Source organism: Dipteris shenzhenensis, chromosome 25 (assembly GCF_047967505.1).
Source record: "Dipteris shenzhenensis isolate YYH24624 ecotype China chromosome 25, Dip_SZ_1.0, whole genome shotgun sequence".
Taxonomy (NCBI): Eukaryota; Viridiplantae; Streptophyta; class Polypodiopsida; order Gleicheniales; family Dipteridaceae; genus Dipteris; species Dipteris shenzhenensis.
Genome location: NC_141620.1, coordinates 30,872,005 through 30,897,597, shown reverse-complemented (window position 1 = coordinate 30,897,597; position 25,593 = coordinate 30,872,005). Strand labels below are relative to the sequence as shown.

General features: G+C 42.9%; 1 protein-coding gene across 1 annotated transcript; it reads right to left on the bottom strand.

The window, feature by feature from the left end:
• Positions 1-7,066: 7,066 nt before the first annotated feature.
• Positions 7,067-22,952, bottom strand: LOC147885743 (uncharacterized). Its single transcript, XM_087396481.1, has 6 exons — positions 21,017-22,952; positions 20,736-20,844; positions 20,148-20,259; positions 18,932-19,765; positions 16,720-18,838; positions 7,067-7,730 (listed from the first exon to the last, which is right to left on the bottom strand). Exons 1-6 carry the CDS (start codon positions 21,192-21,194, stop codon positions 7,228-7,230), a joined length of 3,855 nt encoding a protein of 1,284 aa, XP_087252607.1. The 5' UTR covers positions 21,195-22,952; the 3' UTR covers positions 7,067-7,227.
• Positions 22,953-25,593: the final 2,641 nt, after the last annotated feature.

Here is a 25,593-nt window from a genome sequence, read left to right as displayed (position 1 = left end):
ATTTTCAAGTATTTTTTAGAGACCACGTTTTTCTCATTTTGGATTCAAAATTGCTCAATTATCAACCACACTTTAAGGAGTAAAATGTAACAGTTTGGCACATTTTTCAAGGAAGTATCATCATTTTTTCCATCACTCTAAAGTGATTGTAGAAATTCTACACTCTATTTCACTAATTTAGACATATCTTCGCCATCCTTTAACATAATTTAATTCTCTCTTCATAAGCCGATTTCACACAGTAAAATTTACATTTTCAATGCCTCAAAAGCATGGAGTGGATGATTTGTAGATCAACTACGAAGTTATGGTAAAAGAGCATGATGATAGTATCTTCCTTGAGCAAAATAGTAAGTTGATGACAACAATTATGGAAGTTCAAGCTTGTGAACATCTTTGAAATGAATAAATTTTTTGGCAATGTGAATGAAAAAGTGAAGAGACTAGAATACAAACCTAAAATAATAGAGCACACTAGGGATTGCATATTTATGTAATCACACGTTCTTTTAATGATCACATACCATGACTAATACCCCGTTCACACGATCATTGACCCAATCATGCATGTGCATTGTCCAATGGTGCTAACCTACAACAAGTCAAATACCAATGGTGCTCTTAGCATTATCAACAATAATAGCAATATTATCGATGGTAACACCAAAACTAATGTCAAGTATTTACTAATTGTACTAACAATTACTATTAGTAGTTTGGAAAAAACATTTATGAGTAGTAATAGGCATCCTTGGGTGGTTCACCTTACAAAATTTTAGTGTACCACAAGCATTGAAAAGGAGGGGTATTTTAATTCAACTTTTTGAAAAAACTTAACAGGATTACAATAACAAGAGGGGTTCTTTAATTCAACTTTTTGAAAAAACTTAACAAGATTACAATAACAAGAGGGGTTCTTTAATTCAACTTTACAAAAAAATCATTAGTTCATAAGTAAAGAGGGGTGTTTTTATTGGGGGAAAATTTTAGTTGAGGGGTCTCTAAAATCACTCTTGAACGCACGTGATAGATAGGGTTTCTTATTGGTGCACCCCTTGAGTAGGCATCATGCTAATGCTAATACTAAAACTTACTAATGCCCATTCTTACCGCAAAGGGATTGAAAAGTGTTAAATACCCATACTCTCCAAGGCCAAGGGGTTGGGGTCCGAGGAGTGGTACCTATTTTTAGGTCATGTACTCTTAAGACATGGGACTAGTAGGGGCCACAATCTAGATTTAGGTCCCTTGGATGTCTCAATTTCAACAAGGGACTATTTTGCCCTTTTTTAAGATCTAGGTGAATTGGAAGTCTCACTTTCAATAAGGATAAAGGAGGACATTCATTTCCCTTGACTGTCCTATCGCTACACAAATCAAATCGACTTGATCTCTCATCTCCATCAAAATTAGCTATTTCATATGTCAATTCGATGAGGAGTGGTTATTTTGCCTTTTTTTTTTTGCTGCATTTGTGGCATGATGGATCCATGTGTTATCCAATGGAAGATTATTTTTGTCATTTTTTACATTGCATTTTCCCTCAAGGAATTCACTATGTTAAAACCCCATATAGCATGTGCGTTCAAGAAGTATTTAAGAAAACCCCTATCTATGGATTTATATACACCCTTCTATAATTTTTAGATGATAAAAGTACCTCTTCTATATGGAAACTTTCACTTTTTGAATTCAAAACCCTTTTAAATATGTATAATTTTTGTAAATCTCCAAAATCCGCTTCTATTGAATGCACATGCCATTTACATATTTCTTCTTGAAACCTCCAAGCATTTCCCATCCATTTTTTGTTGTCTACTTTAAGTGCATGCATGTGTCTTCAATCTAAGAAAAGTAAATGTAGAGCATACACACGCTGTAATGAACTGACATGTATATATTATGGCTTGACAGATGCAGTTCTTTGCATTTAACACCTACACTCCAAATTTCTACATGCACATGACGACTTTTATTGTGATTGGGACCAATTCAAAAGCAAGAAAAAGGTTAACTAAAACATAACATAAGTTGGTTATGAAGACTATTTGGGAGGGTATCGGACATGAGAAAAGGTAATATGCAGTCAATAGTAAGAAGAGGCAGACGCTTGAGAATTCCAAATACATTTTGAGATTTGAAGCCCATGAGTACCTCATCAATGTTGTGTAGTGGGAGAACGACAAGATCCTTTAAATGGGTAGCTTCGTAGGAAATGCCAAGAACTACTATGTAAGGTAGAGACCCAACTCTTGCTCAAGAATTTATTGTAGAAAAGCTAATTTTGTGGACCTTTGTGTGGGCTAACAATAGGCATAAGTTCCTTAAATCAAACCAATGAGCTACCATCACATTGCTTACTAGTCGAAGAAGGACATGTAGCTACTGGAGATATCCTTAGCCATTGAAGGGAAATGATTTGCAAAGGGTCCAACACCAAGTTACCAAAAGTAGCAATGTTTTGTTTAATGTATGTCATTGCAAACAAGATATAGGTTGGCGAGAAAGTAGGATTACATACATATGAGTGTGTTTTTAAAAGTTTGCTACATAACTTGGACTCTACTAGAAAATAATTCAAGGGCAACATTAGAACTCACACATGGGAGGCAAGGATAGAAGCATTGATATGGTTCTGTCACCTATAATGCTTTCTCATTCCATGTTCTCACATAATATGTGCACCAAGTTCCAAGGCAAGGGGAGAAACATTGATGTATCTTCATCACCTACAGTACTTGTTCATTCCATGTGCTCACACATTGTGTACACCAGATTCTAAGGGGAGGGTTAGATCTCATAGCCACAACAAGTGGTGGATTCCAATATGCCCTCAAAAGGAATAGGTGCCCAAGATCAATGCCTTCTACCAAGCATATCATTTGTGCATGGACTAGTAAGATTGCACTTGGCAAGATGGATACACATAGACTTGTATCCCAACAACATCCTACTCAAATTCACAAAAAAGTCTACATGGTGAATACTATCATAGATTGGGGGATGGCCATGGAATTCTCTGAGACTCAAGAGGCATTCAAGAAAATGAAGAAGTAGTCTCTAGAGATGGATGCTACTTTTGTAGAATGGGCTTTTAGGAAGGAGCAAGAACACACGAGTCTAGTAGCTTTTGAAAGAAACATTTTGTAGTTTTGATAGGAGTTTCACCAAGAAATCCTTCTGTTTACATATATAAAATAAATAATAATAGTAATAATATGTAAAATAATGTATACACAATTTAGTAATATATAAATCCTGTCAATTATATAGAGAGTAGGAGGAGAAAGAGTGAAAAATATAGGCGGGTTGAGATGTGAAGCTTAAAGAAAGTGGATGTCCAAGTTCAAACAGCCACATTGGACTTAGAGAAGCTAGACTTTGGCCAAATAAAGCATAATTTGGTCAACTATAACAAGTTTAATTTTCCTTTGTGTTGCATTGGTTAAAAAACAATGTGGGGTTGCCCACAGGGTAGCAAGATTAGTCCAAGAATTACAATGCATACATTTGGCTAACCTCTAATGGGTTGAGTGTTGGAACTTTGGAGAGTGATTAATTCTTCCACTTTTAAAGGGAACGCACAAGACAAGTGATGCCTCATTTCATGAAGGGTCCACTTGAGCTAAAAGCATAAAGGCATCCCACTTTAAGGAGAATCACCTATTTTTTGAAAAATCCCATGAAAGCACTTCCTTTTGGAGAAATCCCAGCTTTTTGGGAAACCCACCTATTCAATTCAAGAAAGCAGGCCAGTTTTACTCAGACTCTTGCTCCTTTGTGAGCTATCATGTACATAAATTTCTATTGCAATAAAAGACCTTTTGGGGGGGGGGGAGGAAGAGCAGACCTTATTTTTGGTCCTTAGTGCTATTTTCTGTCTCCCCCCCTCCTTCTCCCACATTTTCTCTCTACACTGATTTATTTTACAGCCCCGTTTTTGGGTTTCCAATTTGTTGTTCGGAGTTCCCAGGGTCCAAACCAATTCCCTTCTATAATTATGATTCACTCTAGGCTACTGCAAAGGCATTCCTTGTTGACAATTTGGTTTCCATCTAATTCTAGTCTCATTTTCCCAAGCTGTAAATTCGCTAGAAAGGTGTTTTTTGATTGTGGGAGTTTGAGTTAATGTTAGGTTAAGGATTTAGTGATATTAGAGCGAAGCTTGCCGATTTCTTTGGTGGCAACAATCTAAGAACTAGTCAAATTGTGGAGGGACATCAGTGATTTGGAAGATCCAAAGGACAGTCAAAGTGAGATTGCGAATTACACATTCCTAGGTCTCCTAAAATGATATGTGTCTGAGCAAAAAGGGGAATGGGGAAGGTACCTTCCTTTAGTGGAGTTTGCGTACAACACCACCACAGTTCCACAACAAAACTCATTTTGAAGCGATCTATGGGAAGGTGATTCTACTACCCATTCTCAGGATCAAGGATGAGATTTTTGCTACTAACTAGTATGTTCGAGACCTCCAAACAACTTTTTTAAGGTTTGGACAGCCATAGAAAGATCAAGAAAGAAGCACAAAAGACAACTAATAAACATAGAAGGGAGATGGATCTCCAAGAAGGGGATTGGGTACTCCTCAAATTCGAGGATTCCCGACTCAAAAAAATGAAAGGAAAAGAAAAGGGATATCCAAAGCTGTTGATCACATATTATGGACCTTTTCGGGTCAGTGAGCCAATAAATGAACTTGGTTATTGACTAGCATTACCAGAGAATTGAAGATCCACAATGCTTTCCACTAAAGACATATAAAGGACCAAAACCCACAAAACCAATTCAAGAAGAGCCACCAAAGGTGGAAGAAACGAAGGAGATCCTCAACCAAAGCAAATCGTGTATCAGACTCAGAAGAAAGGAACTAGAGGAAACATTACCCACACACACCTTGTCAAGTTCAAGAATCACTTGGCACTTGATGCCAAGTGGGTGGATGAGGAGTTTTTCTTTGAGTACTCCCAAGTTCTACAGTTATATCAAGAAGCATTTCAATTCTGTACAACTCTTTAGAAGCCAAGGGGATGTCAGGGATTTGTACTTCTCCCAACAAATAAAGAGAAATCTTTTATATTGAAAGAAAGTTGACTTCAGTTAAATAGAACAAACTTCATTTTCCTTTGCATTGCATTGGTTAAAGAACACTATGGAGATGCACACAAGGGACTAGAATTATTCCAAGAACTAGATTGCATGCATTTGGCTAACCTGTAATGGGTTAAAGTGTTGGATATTCTTTGTGTAAGGTGCAAGAATTTGGAGAGTGCTTAATTCCCCCACTTTTAAGGGGAAAGCACAAGACAAGTGGTGCCTTATTTAATAAAGAGCCCACCGGAGCTAAAACCATAATAGGCGTCCCACTTTTAGGAGAAATTACCTATTTTTGGAGAAAGCCTATTAAAGTGCTTGCTTTTTTAAAAACCTCACATTTATGGGAAAGCTATCTATTCCACTTAAGAAAGCAGGCCAACTCTTGGAAAGCACAACTTTCTAATTGTCTATCCTAGTCTAATAAAAAAAGAGCCTTTGAGCTCTCAACTCATGTTGAGATTTTGTACTCAAGACTCTTGCTCCCTCGTGAGCGACCTTGTACAATAGATGTCTATTGCAATAAAGACCCGCGAGGGGGGGGCTATGAATTGACTTTCCTTGCTATGATTTGGTTTCCAACTAGTTCTGGCCACGTCTTCCTAAGTTGCAAATTCAGATGAAAGCTGAGTTTTGATTGTGGGAGTTTGAGTTAAGGTTTCAAAGATCGGAACTGTGCTGAAATGACTAGAGGCCTTAAGACCTTCTTTAGTGTTAACCAACCCGAAGGATACAAACCAAATTATGATCCATAGATTACTTTGACCTTGTTATTCATGCCTCTCTTTGTATGATTTTTAGCAGGAGCAAACTAGAGTTGAAAACAACCGGTGAAAAGAAGCTTGCTAATAGTTTCTAGGTGTGAGGTCCCTAGATGCTTCATTTACAGGTGCATCATTTCAAACATTTCAATGAAGCATTTCTAAACGAAACAATTGGAGGTCCTAATACCTTATTTAGTGCTAACCAACCTGGGGGGTACAAACCAAATGATGATCTATAGGCTACTTTCATCTCGGTCAGTCATGAGTCTCTTGTAACCATGCATGATTTTCTTAATTTTCCTTACCTTAGGGTGGTGTCCAACTAAGCCATAGTGGTCCTTTCCATTGGGCCATATTGTTGTAACAATCATAAGCAAAGTGTGGTGATACCGTAGAACATGCTCTTTAGAGATATTAAGGAATTCAAGAAGGTTAAGACTAGTGGGTAGGTCAGTAGCTAGTCAATAGAGAATTCTCCTATGAAAAGCTAAAAAACTCGCCTATGAAAGCTATATTAAACTTGACAAATTAGAGACTTAATATTTTAGGGCTCCCAAGAATCTTTTTAGCACTGCCTTAGCTAGGTAGCGCTCTACCTTCACTTTTGCAAAAAACTGTCTTGCAAATATTTTTTGCCATGCCATCCAACCATTTTTGGCATGAGTACTCTCTCTCCCTCCCTCCCTCTCCCCCTCTCCCTCTCCCAAAGCATCATCATCCTATATCAATATACTCCGCCGATGTTACCCCTCGTAGATAAGGCCATGTATGTGTGAGTGTGTTTGTGTGTGAGGGGGAAATAGACAAGAGAGCACATGATGTGCTCCACAATAGTGCCATGATTATTATTTCGATGTTTTTACACAAACACATGATCAACCTATGGGCTCTAGAATTTGAAAACTACTTGACTCTTCACGAAACTAACGAGTTCGATTCCGTAAGTCTCCCATAAATTCGTTACAAGTGCTTTCACGTATCGTACTTACAATATCCACATCTATGCACGGTTTGGCTGGTTATCTCTTACTCACTAATCCTGGCCAAGCATACTAGTTTGAGGCACACACATGATCAGCCTATGAGCAACAAAGATCATCCCACACACCCATTACCGCCTAGAGTGGTCCTAAATCAGAAATCATGTAGCGATACTCTGAAAGGGAAAGTTGTATACTGGATTTCAGTGAGTGACTGTTCGTCAAACAAGTCATCCAATACTGTACATAAACCAATGTGATTCTAAGGAACACACACTAAGTATTGCACAACATCATGAATTCATGAATGCATGGGGGCTACAAGCAGGAGTGGCCCGTTACTGGAACAATGCCGCTACAGCGGTAGGGTAAAAACCCAATACCTTACCTCACATAATACTGCACTGACAATTGGAATTTACTGAGAACTTCACTTGGGTCTTCTCATCTTTTATTTTAGCCGCATTAATCGATGACTTTCCGTCCTCCCTCTCATCACTTTTCATTCCATCGATAGGGACTGGATGTACTGTGATAGCTGGAATTTCGTTGATCTTTTCGTCCTTATTTTGTTGGTGGCCCAGAGATTTGCGAATAGCAGAGGTATCTTCCCTTGGCCGCCCTTTCCAGTTTCTCGATTTTGGTACTTTCCCTGTGATAGAGCTTCTCCTATGATCTGCACTTGAGAATCCAGATTTCAACTGTGCTCCTACGGGGTGCGACAATGTTGCTAGAACAGATGCTTCCTTCTCTGCAGCTATGGATGCAGCTCTGTACACAACGTCATGAACAATAGAGCTGCAAAAAAGAATCGTGCTTGTTGCTTCTTCCAATGTAAAGCTGCGAGTGACAGGTTTCCGACCTGAAATCTCTTTGGCTTTCTGAGACGAATCTGCATCACACAATATCAAACATCAAGACATGCATTGTCAAAAAAAACTTGGCTTGTCATGATTGAATTAAATCACTTTTCGGAACAATATTGAACAGCACTGCCTTATCAGAATGTCAAGTGAAAATTAACATGATCTACCTGTTCAAAATGTTACAAAAAAGATATTAATTTCATGTCCCCTAATAAACAGAAAAGGAATGGCAAAGCAGCAGACCAATGAAACATAGACAGCATGCCCCAATGAAGGGTAAGGACGTAGGATAAGCTTTCCTTTCTTTTCTATAATGAAAATGGATTCGGGCTTGAATTCACTTTGCAATTCCTAGACTTAAAATTCCCTCTTATTCACCAAGGTGTAACAACCGGCCTTTGGTATCCTAGTTGCCTTAGCTAAAACCTCAGTCCCAAGAGTCTTGAATGTCTTGGGTGTCTTAGGTGTCCTACGTGTCATTGCTGATCTAAGACCACTTTCGGAAGCAACTTTGGTTCGTATTTGACATTCTTAAGGAAGCTATTGGGCTTCCTCTCTCATCGATTGGAGGTTTTAAATCGCATGTAACTACCAAATGTGTATACATAGCAAACCCTTAAACTTGATTTAGCATTTTATCTGCATCTATTCTCTTGCATCTTGATTGTACTGTGGGGAGCTGTGTCGGTCATTTTAGGAGACTCAACTTGGGAATACCTAGCCACACATTGGCATCCTTCTTGACACGATACTATGGCACTGAAAAGTGCACCTCGTTGTCAGGTGATTCTTTGCTGGGCAGTGATACACAGGAAGAGGCTGCTCATAGAGGCCCGCTTTATATCCAATTTTAAAAGGCATTTTGCATATGGGACAACAGGCAAATCGATTGCGAAGTGAATCATTTTTGGAGCAATCTACACCGAATATGGGAATACCTTGGCGCTGATGGTGCATTTTCTACACCTCTTAAGATATTCCATGGCAGACATGAGGCAACCATCTAGTGTACAAACTTTCTACACCCTTGCACATTGAGCTATCTGTTCTTGATCAACCAACTGGTGTGCATCTTTCATTTGGCATGGGAATGCCAATGAGTCTTGCCATTAGCACCATTGGTCTTTTCACCTCACCAATTAGGATGCTTAGAGAGACATTGAGTTCTTGCGAAAATCCGTGGTAGTAGGAGAAATGACAATCCTCCTCGCAGCCTTGGTCTCACAATTTCTGCATCATGATACGTTTAGCAAGACTATGCAAGCCCCTATCCTATCATAGGTGAGCACTCATAGCTAGATACAGACCGTGCTTCAAACGGGAGGCTCAATGTTCTAGAAAGGAAAAGGCACAAGTGGCAAGCCTGACATTGATGACATGCTGTCCGCTCCCTGGGCATTTTGTGGTCTATGAGATGCCATTTCACCGTTATGTGAGGGATGATGCCCAAGGTGTTTGGAGGGGGTTAATCTAGGAACTGGGTTACGAAGGATCATGCCCAAAGGTGTTGGATAAGGTCAATCTAGGAATTATGTTGTGAAGGATGACAAGAATAAGCTCACCATGCATAAACCTAAAGGGCATACTTAAACCCTCAATGACCCCAAGCACTGGATCATGAAGCTGGAAGACTATTTCCACTTCTATCCCAAGGATGATAAGCAACTTTGCAAGTAGGCATTGATATGATTATGCCTAGACTTGATGGCATTACATGTGAGATTATCCTAATAGACCCACCATGTGGGAACAATTTAAGCCCTTGATGATCACCACTTTGTTTCCTCGCTCAACTTGGAGCAGTTCTTGGATGATTTCTGTGCATTATCTCAAGAGTATATATAAAGAAGTTCTAGAAACTATCCTTTTTTGTGTATGACATATCAGAGACTGGAAAATTGCGGCCATTTATTTAGAGATTGCAACCTTTCCTAGTATTTGATGTGAGGGCCCATGAGCCCCAAACCATCGAGCGAGCTGCCAAGGTTTTTTTTTTTTTTTTGGGCGAGCAAAAAAGAAGATTAAATTAAAGGAGAAAAAATTACAGTTTGATCAGCTCCAAACTTATACAAAGCATCACTAAAAACCCTAACTGCAAATGGAAGGTGCCGATCTTTCTTGGCAAAGAAAGTCACAATATTAAAGGCTTCCAACTTCACTATCTGAGTAAAGTCGCTTGGGATCTTGAATCTTTTAAACACCACCAAATTCCTATATCTCCAGATCAAATAAATGACCTCTGCCCTGATAAGACTCCAAAGTCGAAACTCAATGTCGTTAAGACTTCCCTTGTCACCTAAGAGCGTGCATTCTGATCTTGTTGGGATGAGAATGAGTGCTTTGAGTAACCACTCTCAGATCTGGATCTAATCACCAAACAATCCTAGAACAAATGAAAGTAATTCTAAAAACAAACATTGCAGAAGGAGCATATTGGTGAAATATCCTTCCACTTGGCAATTCTATCTTTGGTTGATAATTTGCAAATCAACACCCGCCAAAGCATAAAATTCAATCTGTTGGATGAAGTGGCTTGCAATACATTCCTTAATCTATGCAGGGAGATGCCAAGCTTGCTAAGGTCTTTGAGCCAGAGCATACTAGCAAATACAAGTAAACTGGGGCCAGCGCTTTGGCATGCATTGGAGACTGAGGAGAAGCCCAAAATGCTTGAGCAGCATGATAGAAAGGTTTTCATAGCCCCATTTCCAAGTATCTGATGGTAACATGCACTAGAGTCTAGAACACCTTCAAGCCATATCACCCGCCAACTGCCAGACTTGCAGCCAAGTGAATGCTGAACCAGAACAAACAGAAATGCTTCTGATTTGCAGCCAAGTGAAAGGCTGAACAAGAAAAACAGAAATTAAGAAGCATTTGAAGGCCATCACAGGTGACGGACAGTAAAAGGCGGGTCAATTCATGCTTCAAATCTGATGAGGAATGGACTCAGGATGTATGCAAAGTGAGGAACAGTAGGATAGCCATGCTCATCAACATGATTGTGAGGGAGCTTGTGGATGCTCCTGAGATCTTGATGTGACTCACGAGGAAACAGATGGTACTAAAGATGTAGAGCAAACTCAAGAGGATGGATCCTTTTCCCCTTTGACCAAGGTAGTAGTACCACATAACTAGGTGTGTATGCACACAACACACATGGGATCAAGGACCATGAGAGGCTTAACTCGCATCAGCCACGCACCACAAGCTTTGTGATTCCACGCACGAAATGAGGCTGAAGGCAATATTATAGTGGATAAGGAGCCGCATTGGGATGCCAGTCAAGCTGTATTGAATATCCCTTGATGCTTTTATGGGTGTTAAAAATGCCAAGGCATTCAGGTTGAGAGGTGACATTGATGGTAGGATTGCTCGTATGTTTATGTGCAAAAAATAAGGCTTCTAGCCATGGATTTAGACCATGGATTGAGAGTTGAGGTTCCCAACGGACAACACATGATTAGCAGACTATGTTGCAAGGATGCATGGATCCAACTCCCACATGATTACAGCCTTACAGGACATCCCTTTGCCTTGGATATGGGTCCTTATTCTCAAACATGATTGGATGAAGTCATTCGAGTATCCATTTGAATGCCAGTACTCTCCACTTTGCACACACAGGCAAAATCATGGTGTTGCAGGGTCTGACAACCCAAAAATGTAGCTGATTTTAGTGAAGCAATTGGCTACAGAACTCAAAAACGAAAGTGTCGCAGATGACCGAGCCACAGATAGGAGGTGTCCACTTATGGAGATGCTGATATGCAGCAATAGCTCTTAGAATTATCTGATATACTGAGTCCATCATCTGTGAAGACAGATGAATGCCATGCCATAGTCTTGGATCCTGGCAGCAAGCCCATCAACAAGGTCCCATATCGTCTCTCTAAGGTGGTATAGGACGTAACTAGCACAGCGGGTAAAGAAGCTGCTGAAGAACTCCATTTCTCATAGCAGTTGCGCCTTTTCCAGTCCCTAGGATTGTTACTTAAAGGGTGAAAACAACGGTAATACAGATATGAGGTGAGAAGACCACTCAATTAGGGTGAGAAAGGCTGATGAGCACAAGAAATCCATTCACATGAGTTTAGGGCTGTACTGTTTGGATTGACTAATGCACCAGTCACCTTTTAGGCAATGATGAAAAACATGTTGCAGTCACCTCTTGTCCTACATGTGCTGGTCTTTTTTAATGGTATCCTCACTTACACAGAGCAAGCAGGATCACATAGAGCATGTCAAACGAGTACTGGAAATCTTGAGGCTGCATCAGCTCTATGCTAAGGCATAAGAGATCAAATATTTTGGGCATATTAGGGCAGGAATTGGATCTGAGTGGACCCCTCAAAGGTGAAATGTCTGAGGGAATGCCCGGCCACACAATCCCACTCAGCTGAGAGGGTCTTTGGACGTTGCTTCATTCCGTAGGAGGTTCATACATAAGGGCAGCCCCTCTCACAGAAGATCCCTTTGAGTGATCAAAAGAAGTGCAGGACAGATTTGAAATTTGCATTGACTCATGCCCCAGTGTTGGTATGCATGGATTTCTCACGGTCATTCATTATGAAGGTAGATTCCCAATGGAAAAGGATTGAGGGCTGTTTTAAGGCAAGAGCATAGAATAATAGACTTTAAAAGCAGAAAGTTCAATGACGAGAGTTCACATCGATGTTCATGAGCAGGATATGTTGGCAATCCTGCATGCCTTCAAATTGTGGCACACTGTCTGTATGGGAGCAAGATCAAAGTTGATGACCACAGGATACTCGTACACTTTCTGATGCAGCCCGACTTGTCAGCCAAGCAAACGATGTGGTTGGCTTCAGTGCAGTCATGTGACTCGGACCAAAGAAAATGGGGTGGTGGATGCCTTGTCCAGAACGTGGGTTTGCCCTAGAACATAACTTTCTTTATTCCAAACTCACAATATAGGATGTTGATCTTAAGAAGATGCATTTTGCTCCTATGGCAGGTTATATAGGGATCACAAAGACCTATGATAAGATGCAGTAGAGTTTCTATTGGAAATGCGGTGAAGTGTATAAATGAATGCTTGCAACGCTATGGTGCCCATCGCTATAAATAATTCCAACCAAGAATGACCCATAAACTTCATATCTTTTCACTAAAGATTATCAGGAGTCCAAACAACCTAAGTTGCTGAATATTGTGTCTCGGTGGGGATGAAGTGGGCCTATTTGGTAAGCATGCCAACCACAACATAAATGCTGTCCGACACCCAGTCTATAGAAGACAGCCCAGTAATAAAAGCTATGATTATGTGTGTCCATTTGCCTTCTGAGATGGGTAGGGGCTGCAACAAGTTTTGCTATGCACTGCCAATACAACATACCAGTCTCGAAACTGATGGTGGCCAAATTTAAAGGGTGAATACATGGGGGGAGGAGTATTTGAGGCACTTGTGCCATGACATATAAAGGTCTTGGGATAAATGGCTTGATCTTGCTGATTTCTCATGCAATAGCACCAAGAAAAATATTGGATCTTCCCATTTGAGGCAATGTGTGGACGTAAGACATGGCTGTGAAAAATCAGCAAGCAAGGGATGATCTGGTAAGGATGGATGCTCTTTTGCAATTCGCCAGAAAAAACATGCAGGATGCTCATGCATAGCAAAAGAGTAATGCCAGTGAAGGTAGGAGCTGCCTAGAGTTAAAAAAGGGGATCTGGTTCACTTATAACTCCAAAAAAAAAGATATGCCTCCTTGAAGGGCACCACTAGCACCAAACTGGCTCGTATGTATTATGGATGTTACAGAATCTTCTGCAAAGCTGGAGAATTAGCCTATCAATTGAAGCTAACCGGAGAGCACCACATCCTCCACATCCTAGAACGTATTATGGGTTTTAGGGACCAAGTCCTCAAGTATTGTGCAGGAGCACCCTCACCTCTTGGCTGATTGATGAGCAGCATTTGGTATCCTAGATGCTCATTATGGACAGCCATTACATTTAGTTTTTAGGGCAAATTTTTTTGGGAAAGAATGGCTATAATGAAGGGGCAAATTAGGCTAAGTTAGGGCGGGGCTAACACAAAAGAAAATTAGTGAAAGGACCAAGTAGGAGAAGGTTGGAGGAGTTTAAAAGCCCCACATCACTCATTTGTAGAGATGTATTGATTTGACGACTCATCATAAATCTACCTTGACTCCTCGTCCAACCTCAATGTTCTCTCTCTCTCTCTCTCTCTCTCTCTCTCTCTCATGCAAATTGGTGTAATATAGGCCATTTATGATAGGACTAGAATTTAGATATATGCTATAATAACCTCGAGCTGAGATGCCATGTGCACTCCTTGACTCTTTGGTTTATCCAGATGTTGTAAGTCATTTTGACATTTTGCTTTTTGTCCCATAGGCCCGTGAGGCCTCCCGCGGACGTTAGTATGACTCTCTCTCTCTCTCTCTCTCTCTCTCTCTCTCTCACACACACACACACACACACACACATATAGGAGCCAGGGTACCTACAGATTCAACTTTCCCATGCAATACGGATCACCAGGGGCCAGCTCAATACTTTAGCCCATAGATTCCAGATTGAGCGAGATAAGATTTTTGCCATGACATTATGGAGATGTGAGGCTTTGTACTCTTTGTGACACACATGAAGTGGAGTCAGAAGAGCATGTTCTGATGCGATGCCCCAGAACTACGACATCCAAAGGGAGCTATCACTGGCTTTTGCCATAGGTGGGCCGAGTCATTGATTAGTCAAACCAGAGATGGCCACCCGACTCAGGTCTAGACTCATGAGACCCAACCGCGACTTGGCCCTAGACAACAAGAGATTGCAAATTAGATGTGACATCTAAGCTATCCTCTTACTCTCCTTACCCCTCCAACATTTGTCTAACCCACCACTTTTGTAGGGACTTTAGATGTGACATCTAAGCAGTGACATAGGAGTCAAGTAAGGCTGCCCCCTCTCACCAACTCTCTTTGGTCTGTTCAGCGATGAATTGGAAGAGTGGATGAGAACACACAGCAGCGAAGGTGTCCAGATTGCAGGCTATGCCCTCTTATTGCTTATTTACGTAGATGATGTAGTCTTCTTCACAAAAAGCAAGAAAGAGATGCAAACACATTTGGATACACTGGGAAAATTCTGCAAACACTCACGAATGCAAGTCAACATATCCAAGACTCGGAATAAACAGGTTGATTTCACTTTTGAGGGGGAGCCTCTGGACAGTGTCACTACATACAAATATTTGGGGCTGGAATTTGCAGACACTTACAAGTGGAATGCATGTGGTTTGAAAGCTTTAAATAGCTTCCCAAACAAGTGCAGAAAGGCACACTTATGGAACTGGGAAATGAGAAAGTAATACCATGCTCGTACAAACAGTGGTCCTTTACGGGTGTCCAGCCTAGGCACCTGGGCTCTCTAGGGCCTACTAGAACCGAATAGAGACTTTACATAAACGATTTCTCATAGGGGAGTTAGGGGTGAAGGCACAAACACCATATCCCATCTTGTTGGCTGAGACAGGTATGATACCTCTCGAAGGAGAGGCATTGTGCCAATTCATGGCATACCTCAACAAACTGGGAAAGATGGATGCCGATAGGATACCACACAAAGCAATGGAAGCTAGGCAAATCACTGGATGGCACAAAGAGGGGCTGAAATGGATGGAATTATGGGGTATAACCGCTGCTGATATCCCCGAAGATGAATGGGAAATCAGGGAGTTAGTGACGCAGAGAATGCTACATAAGCTATGGCAAGAACCGGGGAAAAAATGCAGTTTTATAAGCAGGAAATCAATCCAATGGACAGCTATGGAAATACCTTGGGGAAGACATATCAATATTTAATCTGCAAAATCAGAACCAGCTCACATGATCTTGAGGTGGAGAGGGGAAGATGGGCAAGACCCAGGGTACCAAGAGAGGAAAGAGTATGTAAAATCTGCCCCCCAGGAGAAGTACAAAATGAGCAGCATGTACTCCTAACATGTCGAGCATATGCGCAAATCGGAGTGGCCAGCCAAAGAGCTAGGCAACTACATAAAGGAAATTGTAGAATATCGCAACAAAGTACTTGGTCTAGCACATAGGCTAGCACAACAAGTACTCACTGCATAGCACATTTATGCTTTTATTAAATGCTATTTTCTTTCAATGGATGTAAACATTCACTACTTGTTGATAGTGATCACTGTCCCATAGATCCTGAAGGGTCTCACGAGGACGTTAATACAATCATATCATATCAACTCTCTCTCTCTCTCTCTCTCTCTCTCTCTCTCTCCTCCCCCCCCCCGCTTTTTCCATCTCTCTTTCCCAAAAAGTGTGTTGGTCAGAATATTAAGTCATTTTCGAAATGCACCTAAGCATGAGGAGGAAGGACCTACACGATGAGAAACCATGGCAGCCAAGGAGCATCATGCAAGAGCACCCCCACCTTTTGGCAGATTGTTCGATGAGAGCATTCAATACCACAGTCTCTCTTTGCTGGATAGTCACCATGTATGATTCTCAGGGAATTTTCTTTTGGAAGGGAGTGTAGGGAAGGGAGAAAATAAGGTCATTCAGTGGGCTTAGCACTGCAGTCATCTTCGCAAGAGAAGGGTGCAAAGGAGGATGTGATGAAGGACTACATATGCCTCAGCCCGATTCATGATTTGGCTGCTGGCATACGATTAGTCATCTTATCCTCTCCTAATCTACGATAGCTCTCTACTTTGTCCACCCTAACTTCAGTGTCTGTAACTAAAACATCAGAAAATAGATCTTTTTCTCACCAATCTTGATGATATAAAACAATGCATTGCAATTCCAACTGGTTGAAAAAAGGCAACAATCTAACTTACAAAGCTATTGAAAGCTTAGACTGATTGCTTATCAATAGTCCCCTTGATAAATTTTGATCTATCAATAGTCCCCTTGATAAATTTTGATCTGAAAAGTGGTTGTGTTTAGGCTTTCACGTATGCAAGCAGAGTAAAGAACGTGCAATATATTGTCAGAATTATCCTACCTTTGAAATCAGGTTGCTCCTTGACATCTCCAAGCAATGGTACACCTATATGTTCAGTTTTGTCTTCCTGACCTCCATCTGTTGTATGTTTTGCAGGCATGCTCTGCACGTTAGACAGATTAGATTCAAAGCTGCTGAATTCTTTCATCTCCCCAGAGTCAAGGAGAATCCCCTCTGACTCTCCATCTGTTTTTCTGGAGTCCAAATATGTGTTAGGCTCTAACTCTTCTTCCTTCAACCCTGCATCAGAAATTTCTGAGGCAGCTTTCTCAACCATGGAGTTTCCAAGTATCGAATCAGCTTCATCCACATGATCTCTGCACGTCACTGACACATCCTTTTGTATGCGATTTGTATCCAATAACAAAAGTTCAGAGTCTGCAATATTTTCTGCTTTGTGACAATCTTTCTCCTCCTTTACCACTTGAACCTCTGAGGGATGTTCCAATACCTCCCAGTCTGAGTTAATGCAGTCATTATCTTTAGCATTTTCACTTTTCTCGATGGAAACAGGGTTCCATGTATGGGCAGCCATATCCATGTCAGCGAGCAAGAGTTCCCCAGGTGGCCCACTAGATCCAGTGGTTTCTGAAACTTGGGACACTGAGTTCTCTGCAGTTTCTATGATATCAATAAAATATTCACGACAACTTTCCTCGGAGTTAAGCTCAGGTTGATTGAGCAAGCCTTCTTGTCTTTGTGTGCTTGGTGTGAAATCCCCATGATCCCTCTTAACCAAAGATTCCAAATCATTGTATCCATCAGGATCTGCTTCCTTGTGAAGAATCCTTTCTATGTTTTCTGTTCTGGGAGAAGCAACAAAAGCGCTTCCACTCATTCCTTCAGGGCGTGAGAGTGTTGGTGAGGAACCCATGCTTCCAGTGGCAGGCTCCCCTCTTGCTAGTGGTCTTGCCTCTAAAAGCAGACCATCCACTCTTCTCTGTATGGGAAGATTTGGTTCCTTGGCAAGGCCCAAAACGGGGAATGTGTCTTCACTAACCTCTTCCAGATCTCTTCCTTCTAAGAGTCTGGTCCCACCCATCGTTACACAAGGTTTGGACCACTTCTTTGACTGAGCTGTTGACTCAGACTGCATGCAGTCAGTATACTCTTCATTCATATGACTATGGGGGTTACTTCCCTGTACAAGCGGGTCTATTGGATGGACTGTGCCAATGTTGAATGATTGGCTTCGTTTACTCTTAGAGAGATTCTCTAATTCCTTTTGCAACAATGAACCGATCTGTCCCCGAGGAGACAAGATGACTGACTCATATTCTGCTGCAGGGGTTTCCTCTTTAGCCATTTCCAGGTCCAAATTACAGGATGTCTTTGAGCCCTGGCTGATATGTGATGTCTCGGACCCAGGCGGACCGTAACAAGACTCATGCTGCAGGCTACAGACAGAATCCTGTAATTTGGCACCATGATGTAGCACAGAAATGTCTTCTTGGATGTCCACAAAGAATTGATCTGTTGTTTCTTCACTGTGCGGAGAAAAAGCGACGTCTCTTTGGGAATCAAGACACACTGAATCATCATCCACAGAACCATAATCAAACTCTGCAATTGGGAATTTGGTAGCGACTGGAGAGTTGCCCCTATCATGATCACCTTCTTTAGAACTTTTCCAGCTTCTTTCAACAAATCTTTCCTGCCCATTCCAATCAGGAGTGTTGCCAACCATGCCTGTGTGCACTTCGAATCCATCATCCCTGCTGAAATGACTTGTATCCATTGTGCTTGAATGACTGTCACCATCCTGGTCAAAATAGTCAGTATAATCATGTCTGGCATACTCACCGATTACACTATCAATACATTCTTGATTAGTCATGTCAACTTCTTCTACTGCAAGTTTGTTCATTGCAGCCCCAGGAGACAAGCTCCTGTCCCATTCACTCCCATTTTCTATGTCCCCTTCATCACTGCTCTCATCTCCAGGAACAATCCTCACGCCCTGCTCTGAGCTTGCATTGCTACTAGCTGTGATGGAAGGTGCTGGTATGGGGCTTGCTGGCCTGTTCTGTAAGATCAGGTTCCCTCTGTTATAAAAGGAAGACACAGGCGCACTTGACAGCAGAGGTCGAAACCTATTCTCTGGAATGTGGCGATGGTCCTGCACACAACAGGTAGATCACCATGATTATCACAGATTAATGCATGAAATCACAATGAATGATCAGATAGAAGCACCAGTTCAATTACATACCACTTGCCGCAAGGAGGGTTCCAGTGACTTCCTTGTCATAGCAAATGAGAAGGCAGAAGTCTCTACTGATGTGGATGTTGATCTGATCTGACGCTTTCCTTGTGGGTTGTACTTGCTGCTTATTCCATCCTCCAACCTGGACCGCACCTTAAGATCCCCGAGTGAGGAACTTGGGCTCACAGTTGTACAGTCTAGAAAAGGTGGCTGAATGAGTTCCATGCCATCATCTGAGGAAGAAATAATAGAACCTTTACTGCTCCAGCGATCTTGACTGATTGACGAAATCGAGCTTCTAGAACCAGATGAGGAGGCATTACGCCACTTATATCGTGTAGTGTCTGCTGGCTCAGAATAGGAGTGCCTAGCCTCGACGGCCATTCCATGTCTTGATCCTGAAGTAGTACTCCTGGAAGTGGGCACTGGGTGGTCAGAAATGGAAGTGCGAAGATTAGGGGGTGGTTCTAAGGAAAGATCCAATACTGGTGGCTGCCAAGCTTGCAGTTTGGGGGATACTGAGGTTCCTCGACTCCTTGTTTTCGAAGAGCCACTTCTTTCTGTGGAAGATGCTCGTACAGTTGGAGATGTATTCAACCTTCTCAATGTTGGTGGGGAAGACCTCGTAGATGCCCGGTTCAGCATTGTTGATGCCCTTCCGAGTGTTCGTGAGGGAGTTGAGGGTCTGGGAGTAGGACTTGAGCTTATCCGTGAAGGAGATGATGTTCTCCCCCTCGCAAAACTGTTTGTGGTGCTGCTAGATGAGGCTGCAATGGGCCTGCGAGGACTTGGGCTTCCACGTATAGTTTTACCATGGGTTTCCCTAGCACCTGATGGTAACTGCACATGCAATGGAGATAGAGTAACCAAAGGCTTCCACACATTTTCAATAAAAAATATTACAGGAGTGGCGCATTTTGAAATTGGAAACCGAACCATTTACACAAATGCAAGGGGTTGGCCACAGAAAAGAAATATCGATTCATATTCTCGCATGGCATCAATGTCAGCAACCCTTCACACAACAGCAAGGGCTTGTACAAAAGAAAAGAAGTGTCAATGCATTAAGTCTCATGATAGCCACCCTTATCTGATAGTTTCTATTGCCCTGGAAGAAGTATAGCTGTGAGTCGAAGCTGTCACACCGCGCCCCCCCCCCCCCCTTTCCTTGGCTCCCAAAAGCTTGACAATACATCATAAGCTACAAACAGTAATTACTCACTCTAGATGTAGAATGTGGTTGCCCAAAGGCACTCCGGACCGGGTCCAACTGTGTAAGTGATGTATCGTGGTCCAGGGATGGGAAGAGGGGTGTTCCTGGTGGAGTAAGGAGCCTGTAACAAAAGCCAACATGGTAGGTCAAATTTAAACAGCAAGCGCTTAAGAATTTACATTTCACAGGGGATTGGGTAAGTGATCCTAAATCATACATGAAACCTTCGAAATCTGTCCAAGACGGGACGCACTTCTACAAAAATAAGCAATACAAACAATCTCAGGCGTGGAGAGAGGCTGTAACGATTTGTTTACATAAATAGCAAAACACTCTATGATCGGTAACGAAGCGAGCTCTGCAAATTGGGTAGATTTAAAGCAACGAAAGAAGGATCTGCCCACAAACCAAACATCTGGGAAGAAGTACCAAAATGGATCGGCTAGCGTGCGGATTTGGACAGGAGGTGATGGCATGAATTGAAGCGAAGAAAAGCAGGATGAAGGCAGGGAGCAATTGCAAATTTCAGAGATGGAGCTAGGAGCAATTGCAATTACACAGAATGACAGGAAAATCGAGGAGGTTCGGAAGAAGTACCAGTCGTAATCGTTTTTCTCTGCGTCGACTGTGAGGAGATCGTTCTGGCCTTTCCGTGGGGGTGTTGAGGAAGGGAGGCGATACCCAGTCAGTCCTCCAAATTTGCTTGCTGCAACCGCAAAATCCTTCCGAGTTTAGTGTCTCTTCCTCACCCACAAATTACACACATTCTCTCTTTCTCTTTCTGTGCATCAACTCGCGACAATTGCATCTCCTCTATGCCGAAGCTTTCCCTCTTTCACACTCGCCTTCCGCACACAACACAATTCCAGAAAACTCACACAAAGACGCTTCGATGTCGTCGTTCGACGGATGCAAGAAGTCCTTCCGCTCCCGCTTCCGCACGTCCTGAAACAACGCCAGGTCCTCCTCTCTGCTCTCTCGGAGCCAGCTTTCCGCGTTGCGTCCCCAATTGAGCTGCCCCGTGCCCGAGGAGCGACGAGGGCTTTGGTTCCTCATCGCCTCACAAGCTCACAGCGAAACTGGGCTTTCGTCGATGGAATGGGCAGAACGAAGCGCACAAGTGCGACGCAGCTCACTCCAGCGCGAAATCCACACTATGCTGGACGCACTTGCGCACCAGCTCCACTGCATAATGTCGGACTGGCCTGCTTCGGCGAGGAAGCGCAAATGTTTCCTCCATTCCTCGTACAGCAACAGAATCTACTTCCGCCTCCTCTGCCTTAACAATGCGGACTGTCGGAGATGATCTCAACGCACGAGCTACAATTGCACGTTAGCGAAAGCAATCTGGCGAGGGGTTCGGGAGCTCGCAGGCAATGCGGCTCGCTGCACGCAAGCATGCACGGTATCCTCTTCACAGCTGTTAGAGATGAGCTCACGACGAAGCTACAACTTCCGCAATCTGTGACGCTTTCATCTCCACGCACATCAAGCTCGCAAATCCATGCAACCGGGTCCGCAGGGCGTGGAGCCAAAGCAGCGATCAACGACGAGCTGTAGAGGCGGCAGTGAGCGCGAGCAGGAACAGGGATGGGCAAGCTAACGTGGTTATTGGGATCCAGCAATGCGGGCAATATGCCTGATGACCGAAATGCTGCGAGCTCGCGGACAATTCGCGAGGCATGATGCAGTGAGTTGCGTTGTTTGAGCTACAGCTCGAGCTGCTGGCGATGGATTGGCGCCAGCGAGAGGAGGCTTCGCATTGACTTGATGCAGACCCGTGCTTCTTCTTCTATGGCGTTGCTACGTTTTTATCGTCTTCTTCCTCGTCGTCTTCGTTCAGCCAGATGACCAGCAAAGCTTCGTTTCCCCTTCTCCTAATGCTGGTGGTGATGCTGCAGCTCCTACTGCTACCATGGCTTCTCACCTGCTCGAAGCCCCACTCACCGTCCCTTCACAGAAACAGGAGCTTCTCTCGTTGGACATACTCGGCCCAGCTGCGATCAAACGAGGGGTTGACGACGACACACAAGCTAGTCCTGTCACTTAGAAGGAAAGCGAGGATCGTGGGGAGGTTGAGATGTGTGGGGGCTAGGAGAGAAAGGGGGAGGTCGACTTCTTCTCCTCCACCTTCGTCGTTGTTCCTGCAGCACGTTACGAAAGAGATTGCACAGTGCAAATACTGGTACAATGCGGCGGGCAAAGATGGGCAGATCCGATGAGAGCTGAGGAATGCTGCAGGATGGGTGGGTGAGGTGGGAGAGTGTCCCAGGGAAGCAAGCTGCGGGCAACCGATCGTGGGATGCTCGAAGGTAGGTGATGTGAGGCGAGGAAGATGAATGTGGACTAGAGAATTGTCACCCACATTGCAATGGTACGATGAGAGGGAGATGTGCGACGATATCTCTGGCAAGAGTCGTGCGAGAGAGAGAGAGAGAGAGAGAGAGACAAGCAGACAGGGAGGGAGGGGTGAAAGCTACCGAGCTCTGAGGGACATTGAGATGGCTAGAATCAACAGAGATGAATCATGAAGGAGAGGGAGAGGGGAATTTAGAATGGCTATGGTGAGATTGTCAAGGAAGGACGGCTACCATAGCCAGAGAGACAGAGACATTGAGAGGGAGGGAGAAACAGAGGTGACGAGAAAAGCAACAGAGATGAATGAAAGGAAACTGTGTTATCAAACATGATCATCATGAGAAAGAGGGACAGAGAGGGATGAAGATGCACAGATTGCACAAACAGATCAATGGCTTCTACGTAGTTTTGGCTATGGCTTTTCTGCACAATTGGCTCCAGCTCCATCCGAATCTCAATCAATGGCTGCTTGATTGCTCTCTCAATAGCTCCTGCTCTCATCACAAGAAGCTTTTTTCCTCTGCCCTGCTCCTTGAGCTTTGCACCATCTCCCACATCGGATCCTCTCTCTCTCTCCACCTTTCTTGCTGTGCATGAGTGAGATGGCTCGCTTCCCGCCATGACCCATCATCAATCTCTGACCTGATGATTAGCTTGCTTGTTTGACTCCAGCGTCCAGACCAAACGGGGCACTCTCTAATCTGTTTGAATAGATCAGATTTAAAAAAGTAACCTATTTGAGGTAGATTTGCGGGATGATTCTCGGGTCTGTTTTCATGACGGTGATGTCAGCATCACCAGTAGATTGTAGTTTCTCTGCCTTGGATTAACTCTGAGGAGAATTGAAAAGAAAAAAAAGAGACAGTAGAATGTAGTTTTCCTGTCTCTGAAATCTCCTGTCCTCATCAATTTGATCTCTGAAAACAGATATGTCCGAGTTTAGTAGAATGTAGTTTTCCTGTCTTGGATCAGAATTGGGGAAAAAAAAAAAACCAGGAGACTGTCGAATGGAGATTTCCTGTCTTGGATCAAACTCTGAAATCTACTGTCCTGATCAAACTTCTCTCCTTGGAAAAGTAAAATCTCCGGTCTTGGATCAACACAATGGAAATCTCCTGTCTTGATCTCGCAGTAGAACGTAGAATCTGATCTCAACACGTAATTGAGACCGGCAATCTCCTGTCTTGTTCTCTCGGCACAATTTGTCAATACTTCAAATTGTAAAATCCTCCTGTATTGCTGTTGTTCTTGTCTATCCATTAGCTCTGACAGCACCACCACCCCTCTGCCAGCTGCTTTATTGCAAATAGAAAATCCCCTTTCACCAACGGAGAAGACGGTCGATGGGCTATTGCAATCCAGCAACAGAATTGGGCCCTTGTGTCATTGCCAGACCATCATCTTTCTCACGCAACCCACACTTACGCCCCCCAAAAAAAAAAATGTGAAACACATGGTGGGTCTGCAACTCCGAGACTCATCAAAACCCTTCTCCTCACCGTTTAAACTTTAGCTGAAACTCGGGAGGGTTTTATGGGAATCTAAGTGCCAATTTAAGATGGCGGATCACTCAATGCAAAAAAGACCCCCCCAAAAAAAATGCATAATGCATTGATGAATTGAAGTGAAATATAATCCTACAAAGAAATGAAATCAGCTCAACTAGCTTGTCCGATCCGTTCCTCAGCTCATATAACAACCGCCACAATTACATGTGATTGCAATAGGCCTAGTAAGTATGGAATGGTCGGCAAACTGGAGTCAATGCAAGGTATGGCCATTCACAAAATTAGCAGACTGTGAGAAGGGTAGTCAAAGGATGGCCATTCACAAAATTAGTGGGATCAGGTGAGTGACGCTGGACATGGACACAAATCTGGCGCAGAGACTATCTTAAAACTTGGACAAATCCTCGTTTTAAGGTCGTGTCACTCGTGTGCATGCATGCATAATCCATATGATTGGACTGAATTATCCCAAGATAGACATTTGCCGCCATCTTGCCTGAAGTCTTGCACACTCTTTTCCGAATTTGGGTCCAACTTCCCCAAAACCATCGTATTATACAGACACCTTGATAAGCTCCGGTTATATAGATTCCTTGAGTAATAAAAATTACCTCTTTTTTCACGCAAAAACCATCGTATTATACACGTTTCTCAAATTACTGTATCTATTTTCCCCCCCATAAAATCATGAGTACTTGTTATAGAGTTACTCGGCTAGAAAACAATAGTAGACATGGGAACAAGGCTCGCTGGGATCCTCCATACTCGGTTGGAAAACAATAGCAGATGTGGGAACAAGGCTCGCTGGAATCTTCCATACTCGGCTGGAAAACAGTAGCAGACATGGGAACAAGGCTCGCTGGGATCCTCCATAAGTCCTCGCCATCTCCTTTGGCAATCTCAAGTTCACACTCCACGTTTCATAGGTGGAGATGACACTAAAATTCTAACCAACTTCGCCGAAAAGCTTGATGTTAGCCTTGAAAATAGGATTTGCCGATTCGTGTCCAAGAAAGGTCTCCTATTTGAGAGAGAGAGAGAGAGAGAGAGAGAGAGAGAGAGAGATTATGACTCCAAAAATGCAAAAAGATAGAGCACTTTTTGGCCTACCACAGGTGGAGGCCTAAGTAAACCCAATGGGGCTCTTGAAAGCTCATTTTCTGGTGGAATTGGCGACACTTGGTAGAAATCTAGAGATCTCCTATCTCTCCACATTTTTAGCCCCCCCCTCTCCTCTCGTCTCTCTCTCTCCTTGCCCCCCTCCCTCCGAGTCCGGACTCCCTCTCTTCCTTTCTCTCTCTTTGTTCCTCCTCTTGGGCAAGCCTATTGAATGATACATATCATTCATCTTGTTTAAGACCAAAAAATTTTAAGCACATTGGCAAGGTCAAGCATAGTGCTACAAGCTACAATACTCAAGATCGAGGAAAAGAGAGTACAATTTTTTCCAAGCACCCCATACTTGGTAACGTATAACGTTGCTATTTGCTACAACCTCGACAAATTTACTACTTGTCAAAACCCGTAGGAAAGCTCGATCCTATGAGGACACATTCTCTCCACTTGTGATTGAGAGGGAATGGAAGAAA

Excerpts from the sequence above, each read along its gene's own strand:
- LOC147885743 (XM_087396481.1), bottom strand. The coding sequence starts at position 21,194 with ATGAGGAACCAAAGCCCTCGTCGCTCCTCGGGCACGGGGCAGCTCAAT. Across the intron at positions 19,766-20,147 it reads AACCACATTCTACATCTAGA|TTACCATCAGGTGCTAGGGA; the intron begins GTGAGTAATTAC and ends TTGCATGTGCAG. Across the intron at positions 18,839-18,931 it reads AACCCTCCTTGCGGCAAGTG|GACCATCGCCACATTCCAGA; the intron begins GTATGTAATTGA and ends TGTTGTGTGCAG.